Source organism: Labrus mixtus, chromosome 21 (genome assembly GCF_963584025.1).
Source record: "Labrus mixtus chromosome 21, fLabMix1.1, whole genome shotgun sequence".
In the NCBI taxonomy this organism is placed as follows: Eukaryota; Metazoa; Chordata; class Actinopteri; order Labriformes; family Labridae; genus Labrus; species Labrus mixtus.
The window spans coordinates 2,666,287-2,676,204 of record NC_083632.1 but is presented as its reverse complement, the minus strand read 5'-3'; the positions used below and the strand labels follow the sequence as shown (position 1 = coordinate 2,676,204).

At 40.1% G+C, this 9,918-nt stretch overlaps 2 protein-coding genes across 2 annotated transcripts; one reads left to right on the top strand and one right to left on the bottom strand.

The window, feature by feature from the left end:
* Window positions 1-648: 648 nt before the first annotated feature.
* chmp2a (charged multivesicular body protein 2A) lies at window positions 649-6,084 on the bottom strand. The gene is made up of 6 exons (XM_061029112.1): window positions 5,930-6,084; window positions 3,387-3,554; window positions 2,834-3,013; window positions 2,218-2,348; window positions 1,976-2,037; window positions 649-1,504 (listed from the first exon to the last, which is right to left on the bottom strand). The coding sequence occupies exons 2-6, from the start codon at window positions 3,552-3,554 to the stop codon at window positions 1,386-1,388; spliced, it is 660 nt and encodes a 219-aa protein (XP_060885095.1). The 5' UTR covers window positions 5,930-6,084; the 3' UTR covers window positions 649-1,385.
* A 1,225-nt stretch (window positions 6,085-7,309) lies between these two features.
* On the top strand, window positions 7,310-8,817 carry mrm1 (mitochondrial rRNA methyltransferase 1 homolog (S. cerevisiae)). The gene has a single exon (XM_061028627.1). It carries the CDS (start codon window positions 7,530-7,532, stop codon window positions 8,682-8,684), a length of 1,155 nt encoding a protein of 384 aa, XP_060884610.1. The 5' UTR covers window positions 7,310-7,529; the 3' UTR covers window positions 8,685-8,817.
* Window positions 8,818-9,918: the final 1,101 nt, after the last annotated feature.

The following is a 9,918-nucleotide window of genomic DNA, read 5'->3' as shown; positions in this document are numbered from 1 at the left end:
ACAAAAAAAATCAACATTAAAGGAAGGGTTGGTAATTTCCTCCAGATCCAGGAAGATTTTGGTTGAAATTGTCTTTAGGTCCTGACAGAAATGAATAACTCATGTTCTCTGAAAAAGGAACGAAGAAACTCCGTCATCTGTAGCAGCTGTAAGTCTGTAAAAACATCAACCAATGTCTGCCACGAGGTACCAATCTGATGAACCAATCAGGCGCCTCCCTGTCTCCCTGCTCGTTCTCTACCCCTCACAATGCAAGCATGAGCTGAGGTCCGCTTCTAGAGCAACGGCGCTCGTACATGCAAGTGAGGGGGCGTGGCTTTAGAGGGAGCACAGAGGGGAGGGGGCGGGTGCAGACGGAGCACTGAGGGAATGCTACTTTCAAAATCATGCTTTTTTTTAAAATTACCAACCCTGCCTTTAGGTCCTACATTTTTCTTTGTTTAAAATTTTGGCTCTGTGAGATGTAATGCTATTATGGATTCTAAGCTGTTCTGTTCTGCCAGTGTGCAACGTCTGATGCTTTAACCAGAGAAGGGGACATTGGGGTCCCGAGTGTCTGGCACCCGTGGGCCAAAACGTTTGAGAACCCCTGTGCTGAACGATACTTTATAAAACAAATGTCTCTAAAGAGAGAAGCAGAAAGTTCAATCTGGAAAAAAAAAAGTTTATTGACGAAAGAAAAGCAAAACCAGGACAGTTTTTTTAAACTCTAACATTTAGATGAAAATCCTGATTCCTAAAAACATCCCCACTCGGCAGTATACAGGAGTGTTATTCCGCTGGTGAAGAGTCCGCTCCACTTCACTTTCTTTCACTGCGTCTCGCTCTTCAGATGCTCTTCTTATATAAACAGTTTTTGTAAATGACTTAAGAGAAAAAGAGTGTCGATTATACACTTTCTGTACACAATCTTCAGCTGGACTCGGACTACTGCTAGCTCCCGTAAAAGTAAAGAAAATCAAAAAATCACCGTAAAGCAAACAGCTGTCTGTGTATATAATATCATACTGATGTAGAAAACGAGCGGACCACTCCTTCAATCATCTCAGACCTTTAAGTTGGGCGCCTTTAATCGTAAAGTTTAGTGTTAAAGTGAAAACATCAGTTTTTATATATACACAAAATGTGAAACTCTTAATCTTCACTTGTGTCTTTTTGGCAAAAAAGCAGACACACACACTTAGGGAGGATAAAGACCACCGTGGGTTTTAGATCGATTTGGATAATACACTCATAAAAAAAAGAAAACACCTCAAACAGAAAGCCATAAAAACCCCACAAACGTTTTTCTGAAGCGCTCGCCGCTCCTCCAGTTAAACCTTCAAAAAGAACTCTAAACACAGAGATTCGAGTATGCTTGTTCCTGTATTGAGTGTCTGACGGGTTCAGTCTCTCCTGAGGTTGTTCAGCCGCTCCTCCAGGTCGGCGTCTGCGTCGGCCAGGGCGGCCTGAGGCTCCGCCTTCTTTCCTGCCACCGCCAAGCTCCCTCCGGTGCTCGGGAGATCTAAGACGAGAAGAGAGAGAGAGAGAGAGTGGATTTTTTAATATCAGAAAACAAAAGCGAATTATTTAAGGAACTATCTTGAAGTATTGCTTCGGTTTTTTGTTGTGTCTGTTTTGTTTATTTATATATATATATTTTTTTCTTCCTTTACTTTATTAATTTATTATTTCTATTTATTTATTTCTATATGTCTTCTTGCTCCTTGTCCTAGTATGCATGAGTGTGAATGAGATTCCTGGGTAGGCTACTGTGGAAACACCTTCGGAGTGGGAATAGGATTCCTGACTCGGTGGGGTTAACTGGGTTGGGCGGGAGAAGGCAGGAATGGGGTTTACTAAAGATGACCACAGTACAATGTCAACTCTTATGCCAACTGTATGTGTTCTTATCATCTGTGCAAACTAATAAAACGATTTTGAAAACAAAAGAAGACTCTGAGTGCAGAATTCAGATTTAATTTGGTTTTCTTACTTGAAAGCTCATCGGACAGATTGAGACCCAGCTCGTCCAGCACTTGGGACACGATGGCGTCACTGCACACGAGAGAAACAGGAAACGTGTCATTCAGATTTGATTTTCTTTGCCTTGTCTTCTCGGTATCACAGCGAAGAGTAAAATGTCAAATCAGGTGTGTGAAAAAAGTGATCAAACAATCTGGAATTTTATCACTTAACCAGAATATAAAACAACCTTTTTGGTTTTCAGTCTCTTACCTCTCGTCCTCGTCGTCTTCGTCACCCATGGCGTCGTCGATGGCGTCGTTCATCATCTCCTCCTTCATGTCCATGATTTCACTCTGCCTCTCGAACTCCATCATGATCTTTTGAATCTGTGGCAGTTTCAGCTGCGGAGGCACAAGAGAAATCAGACGGTCACCACGGGAGGCGTTTTGTTCCGTTTTGAGTTTAAAAATGTGAGTCAGGGGCGCTTTTTTTTTGGCGCAGTGGTTAGTGCGTGCGTCCCAGGTTCAAATCCCACCTGTGGCTCCTTTCCTGCATGTCATTCCCCACTCTCTCTCTCTCTCTCCCTGATTTCTGACTCTATCCACTTTCCTGTCTCTCCATTAAAGGCACAAAAAGCCCAAAAATAAATCTAAAAAAAAAAAAAAATGAGTCAGGGGCGCCAGATGGCCTAGTGGTTATGTCGTGTGACCAATGTACGGAGGCTATAGTCCTTGTCTCAGCAGCTATGGGTTCGAATCTGACCTCGGCCTTTTGCATGTCACCCCCCCCCCCCCACTCTCTCCTCCCAGCACTTCCTGTCTCTCTTCAGCTGTCCCATCCAATAAAGGAAAAAAAAAAACATTTTGAGTCATAAATGTATTCAGACCTGTTTGTTCATGGTCGCCATGGCTTTTGTGACGCCTTTCATAGCCTGCGCCATGCTGTTGTTGGACTTGAGCGTCTGGATCTTCAGACTGACGGCCTGGATGTTGGCTCTCATCATGATGAACTTCTTCACATAGCGTCGCGTGCGGACCAAATCCTTCGCCATGATCTTAACGGCGTCCTGTAATGATCGAAAAGAAATGGTCAGAATGCTCCAGCAACGCTTGTAGTAAGAAGATCAACTTTATTAACAATTTAGACCGACGCGTTTCGGCTCGTGGCGTTCATCAGGGTCATCAAGAAACAGATTTACAAACATCATTTAAACAGGGTGGGTACACAACTGGAGGAAAGGTAAAAAAAAAAATCAAAAAGGTAGGGACAACCAATCAGATGCCTCCACATGTGTGTTTATAAGTCAATGCAAGGTGGGCTGGTTTGTTGGCCAGGTAACATGAAGGTGAGGGGCGTGTCTAACAAGGCTGACATCACATGATCGTAATGTGATGTCAGCCCCCCCCGCTCTTGAACTTCTTTCCCCCCCCGGCTCTCACCATTTGTCCCTGTTTGGCCATTTTCTTGATGTCGGCAATGATCTTCTTCTCCTGCTGCTCCAGTTTCGAGCGCTCTCGGTCCAGCTCTCTTATGGCTCGGTTGAGCGCCCTCTGGTTCTGCTTCAGCATCTCCTCCGGGGTCTTCCTCTTCCCAAATAAGAAATCCATCTGTTTGGAAATTCAACAGCAGAGAGTCAGTAAGTAGGACGGTGGTGATGAGAAACAAAATCTGATTCATGGAAAAATCTAACAACAACTTAGCTCTAGTCCAAGTGTGAGTTTACTGTTTCTTTAGATGATTTTAAATGTCTTTGGGCTTCTAGTACAGCGACGTAATATTTTAAAGGTATAGAAATGAGTTCTCGGAGCGAGACTTTGCACAGTTATCTGAAATCTAAAAGACTAAACAATAAAGCCTTTAAAAGCAAAAATACTAAGCTGAAAACTGGAAACTTGTTCTATTATTTATTAACTAGTTTCCATTTTAAAATTCTGCTGACACGACTATTCAATTACTCCATTAGTCCCCTGACAGAAAGTTGCACTCTTGTTATCTGTTCACATTACTCAACTTTGAAACTGACCAACCTGTTTTTGGAAATAATCCTCACGCTGAATCTATTACTCACTTTTCTTATGAGTTGTTTGATAAGTCATCTCTGATCCTCAATGCAATGATTTGAATGAAAATGAAAAGCCAAACTTCTGTTTCCACCTTCTCGTACAAGAGTAGCCGGGGCGGTTTGGATGACCAGAAAGAGGCTTAAAGCAATCCCAGCTAGAAAACTTTAATATTTTAAAGCATTCCGATAGTTTAACACATCTGAAAAAGAAACATTATACCACACTGTAATCCACTAACTCATTGATTTGATTCATACAGATCTACTTCACTGTAGTTTGGATGTCAAGATGTATCGGGGTCTTGTGTACTCTTGTTATCTGTTCACGTTTCTCAACTTTGAAACTGATCAACCTGTTTTTGGAAATAATCCTCTCGCTGAATCTATTACTCACTTTTCTTATGAGTTGTTTGATAGGACACATAAGAAACTCAACAGAATGATTTTAATGAAAATAGCCAGCCTTTCTGTTTCAACCAAGAGTAGCCGGGTCGGTTATGATTTGGAAGCCCGCAGGCAAAGACCAGTATGAGGCTTACACACATCTCTCGACGAGGTGTACCTTAAAAATAATCAATAAACATTTTACCACACTGTAATCCACTAACTCATTGATTTGATTCATACAGATCTACTTCACTGTAGTTTGGATGTGAAGATGTAGCGGGGTCTTGTGGGGGTCTTGAACCTTGCAGGGGGGGGACAGTGGTTCCCATAATCAAATTCAATTTTGATGCTATTTTGTGTCTCATTATTTACATTCAAAATACACAAATCTTAATCACTGAAAAGGAGATTACATGTTGACCTAACTTTTGATGCACACCTGTATTTCCTGTTCCTATCACACCGTATGTTTATAAAGATCTACTTCACTGCTATTTGCTTGAATATGATGACAGAGCGGAGTCTTCAACCATAATCACTGAAAATGATTTGAGATATTTCCTTCGCCTCTTTGGAGCACATGACCTCTTTGTCTAATAATCAAACTGCAGATGAAGAGTAGTTGTGGTTTTGTTTCTGTACTACGACGTTAGAAATATAATATTAATTAAGAATAATATTTCAGGTTTTGGACTGTTTGTAAGACATAAAAAACTATTTCAGGACTAGATGATGACTCAAATCTGCCTGATGAATTTCTTTTTTTTTTAAATTTCTCAGTTTTTTATTTACATTCAAATCACATGACATGATTAAAAAACAGAAAGTTATACCCTGTTATATCTACTTTAACACCACACAGAGGTGAACATGTGGAGGAATATGAACTCTCCTGTAGGAAACATAAATCACCTGTGAACTTTGCTGTTTTTTTTACTTCCTTCCATTTGCCTCTGCTTTATCTGCTCTTCATTCACTACATCACTTTATTCTATCCTTTTTATTTCAGTATTCATACAGCTCTGGTTTCTTTATTCCTGTTGTTTCTTATCCATCATTTATCTCATTTTTACCTTTACAGTTATATTGTTTCTATTAGTTCTGTTGTTCTCTGTATATATATTTATTTATTTCTCGTTTACTGCACATAGTTCTGCATTTTTTATTTATTATTATTGTATTTTTAAGTTTAAACTTTAAGTTGTATTTAAATTGACACTTTATATTTAGGTTAACATGTTTCGTACCTGCTCTGTTGTTAATGTGATTTTGAATTGAAACAAATAAAGTTTTTTGAATTGAATTGAATAACTATAATTTAAACAGCTAATATTCGGTTTTAATGACAGATTCAGTGAAATGTGACTCCTGGTGATGTCCTCTTTGTTTCCTGGAGATTATTAGTCAGCAGTGAGTTCTGTGTCCAGAGGCCTGTCCGGTTTGTTTAGTCTCCTGTCAGCCTCGATCAGCTGTTCTCTCTAAACTGTCTCCATGATGACTAATTATCTTTCAGCTGTTTGAAACTAAACTCACCGTGTACCGAGCTCGACGTCAGAAAAACGGTAATCCACAAAGAAATCGGTGTTCAGGGCGTCTTCTCCGAGTAACACTGGACACAAACTCGAACGATTATTTGTTTTCTTTCCTACTCTTCCGTGTTGCGATAGTTTCACTTCCGGGAAATGACGTACTCGCGTTCGCAAAAATCACGTCACATTTTCCCCTGGCGTCACTTACGTCAAGTTACCCAGCGGAGACAAAGAATTACCCTTCAAAATAAAAACAAACATATGGTTTAAAATTAATTAAATTAATTATTAATTTTCATAGAAATACACTGTAAAAAATAATTCATGTTATTGTTAATGTCTTTTATTCATATTTGTTGTATTTGTTTACTGTATATATTGTAATCATTTGTTGATCAAAATGTTTTCTGTACTGCTTTGGCAACATAGATTGTTGATCTGTCATGCCAATAAAGCTCATTTGAATTGAATTGAAATTAATTAAATAATTCCACATTTAAAATTCAAAAATAAATATTTATATTTTACAGATCCGTGATAAAAAAATTAGATTATATTTTAAATGTCTTAATTTTTCCAGTGTTGGGTAATTAAATTAAAATTAAATTACATTTTGCACTATTTAGAATTTATTACTGTAAATATTATTTATCTTATTTTACCTTATTTTGGTTGTATTGCACCGTGGGACGGAGACAAACGCAATTTCGATTCCACTGTATGTGTGGCCTATTTTGAAATTGACAATAAAGTTGACTTTGACTAAAGATTTATCTTATCTTATGCAAACCGGTCAAAATTAAACAATTAAAGAACTGTAGGTTGGTCGTGAAATCGTTGCTTTTATTCATACTAACATGGTTATTCTAATGTTATGACGATTTTGAGCGTTATTTAAAACTCCTGGTAGCCTATAGAAATGATAACGGTCAAAATAAAATTAGACAAACAAATCCTTTTGGCTTAAGACACATCTTCGTTCACCATCTAGCCTTTGGGTTTTATATCTTTCCAAAATGCTATAATTGTATTTCTGTCTTTGTAGAGAAGACTTTGAAACTGGATCTAGATATTAATTTATTTAACATTGTCACAGCCTGGAGAAGTTCAAATTAAAGCTGTTCAATTGGCTTTTAATTGAACTGCTTTACATAAAGTAATTTTAAGTAAAACAGGTTTTTAACAAAAACAACAACATCTTTGTGACGTTGATAAATATTGATTTAAATTAAGTCCATGTATGTGTTTATTTTCATTCTTGTATTTTAATTTATTCTGTAGGTATTTTTGTTTTCGGAGATGAAAAATAAAACGATTTTCCATACACCATTTGGGCTTTTATTTTGGAGTGCACCTACACGACATCCGCTCATAATGAAGCAAACTCTATGCAGCCGCATTGCACGTGCGGAATTTCATGTGAGGATCCCAAACACAACCGGTTAGGAGGGTTTAGCTCATGTTGAAGGTTAAACAAAGAGTATTAATGAACAGTGAAATCAGCGGACACCATATTCCTGGATTATTGGACTTTTTAAGGGGGTTCAAGCAGAACTTCCTGCTGCCCTTCTTAGAGCCTCTGGATTACTCCCAACTGTTTTATAATGTGGGGTTTCAGCATGTCACATCAACATAGGTTGCTTCTTGTTAGTAGAAGTTTCCAACAGCCTGCATTAGTCTCTCAGTTCGCCTCTCACCATGTGACAGCTGCTCGTTTGAACCCAGAGGACAGCAGCAGAATCAAACCTGTGGTGAAGAGAGGGCGCAAAGTGTCTGATGGATGGCAGGATCGTGAGAGGCCTTTCCAACAAAAAAAGTGGAAAAATGAGAACACAGTGCTGCAAAAGCCCAGTCAAAGGATGGGAGACGACCGCAGGGTGTCATCTGAACTCAGGAAGTTGTGTCTGGAGGATTTCCCCTCCGAGAGGGAGAGGCCGGTGAGACAGAAGTCAACAGTGGACTCCAAATCCGAGGACTTTGAGATCGTTTTTGGCATCTCCCCCTGTCTCTTGGCTCTCACTCAGGGCAGGCGGAAAGCTCGTAAGCTGTTTGTTAAAGATGGGGAGGCCTCTCACCGGGCCTCTGTGTTGAAGGTTTGTGAGGAGGCTCATAAGAAAGGAGTTCAAGTGCACCGGGTCAGCAAGAGGGATCTGGACAAGATGTGTGAAGGGCGGGTGCATCAAGGAGTGTGTCTGCAGGCCAGCGCTTTGAGTTTTCTCACTGAAAAAAACCCTGATTCTGCAGCCAAAATCAAACACAACGCCCCTCCTCTGTGGCTCATCCTGGAGGGGATTCAAGACCCGATGAACCTGGGCGCCATCCTGCGCTCTTCTTACTTCCTCGGGGTGGACCGAGTGGCCAGCAGCCTTCACAACAGCTGTCCGTTATCTCCAGTGGTCAGCAAGGCCAGCTCGGGCGTCATGGAGGCGATGGGGGTGTATGGATACAAAAACCTGGAGGAGATGCTGAAGTCGAAGGCGGCGCAGGGCTGGGAGGTGGTCGGCACAGTCGGAGCTGAAGCGGGGGAGTCCGAGGTCCCTGTCACAAAGTGTTCAGACTTTAAGATGACTAAGCCCACGCTGTTGCTGATGGGGGGCGAGGGGGGAGGACTGTCTAAAGATCTTATCTCACTGTGCCAAACCCTCCTCACCATCCCGCCCGGCAGGGACCTTTTCCCCGGTGTAGAGTCTCTAAACGTCTCGGTAGCTGCAGGAATCCTGCTGCACTCTCTGATGTTCTCCAGGAGGTCCAGACGATGATGACCGAACACCCATGGGAACTATTTTTGTGCAAGGACTCACATGTTGATGTTAAAAAACAGAACAGTTCACTGCCATCTTGCAAAGTTTCTTTAAAAGATAAGGCCTGTGATGTGAGGTATTTATTTTCTTGTGAATGTAAAAACAAAAAGTAAAAAAAATACAATGAAATATATCAAGTAAAAGATGCATTAAAGCTTGATATGTACATTTTCTTCTCCTCTATAACTCTGTTGCACTGAACCTGGTCGAGTCTCAGGTCGCACTAACAACTCCTTCATGAGCAATCAAGACCCAAATATCTGATATTTTTCCGACCAATCAGATTTATCTAAAATTGCTCAGTTTGGCCCTCAGGTCGGGGAGAACATGTGACAGAACAAGGAAATTGAACATAACAAATATGTTTTAAAAAAAAGTGCAGAAAGCTGCTCTGCGACCCTCTTAAGGGTCCCGACCCACCAGTTAAGAACCACTGCACTAAACGACACGGTCCTTTATCACCATGACCACACAAGCTGAACTTTCATTTGACTTGATCCCACACACACACACACACGAGCTCTCTGCCTCAAATAGTCACTAAAGCAACAACTGTGTATTAATCTGCTGCTGAAAATGCCCCATTTACTGCAGATTAAGTGCTCACTAAAAATAACACGGCCGCTCTATTAAGGGGAACTAATGTGCCCATTTTAGCTTGTTCAACAAAGTTTATGTAGACCATTTCTAACACCTCACATTTCCTCTAAGATAGTAAAGGCGTTTGACTGAGTGCCACAAATAGAATACAGATGTGTCGAATGTTTTGTCACACAGACCGGACATTTGGTCACCTATTAGGATGTATAACCAGTAAGAGAAAATCACACCACACCAGCTTCATCCTCTGAATTTTTCCTCTGGTACTTACTTTTTTGTATGTTTTTTTCCACATCTCAGAATTAAATTGAAGAGAAAAAGGTTGAAACAGATTTATTTTTTTTAAATAAACTTATACTTGATTATATTTACTCTTGTATGTTTTTTCTTTTCTCATAAATGTCTTGTTTACTGTTTTGGGTATAGAAAAATGTCAAATAGATTTCTTGTAATTGAGGACCTTTGCACTCAGCATTTGAATAAACCTGCTTGTTTCCCTTTATGTTCAGTCTCCGCCGTGTCCAAATGTATTTGGACAAATAAAAATGGCAACTTCTTCAAATCAATGCTCGGTAATATTCCTGCTGTATTT

Bases quoted from the DNA above. Each gene is read 5' to 3' on its own strand.
- chmp2a (XM_061029112.1), bottom strand. From the start codon at position 3,554: ATGGATTTCTTATTTGGGAAGAGGAAGACCCCGGAGGAGATGCTGAAG. The intron at 3,014-3,386 runs GTGAGAGCCGGG...CGATCATTACAG, and splicing joins TGGCCAAACAGGGACAAATG to GACGCCGTTAAGATCATGGC. The intron at 1,505-1,975 runs GTAAGAAAACCA...TTCTCGTCTTAG, and splicing joins TCTGTCCGATGAGCTTTCAA to ATCTCCCGAGCACCGGAGGG.
- mrm1 (XM_061028627.1), top strand. From the start codon at position 7,530: ATGTGGGGTTTCAGCATGTCACATCAACATAGGTTGCTTCTTGTTAGT.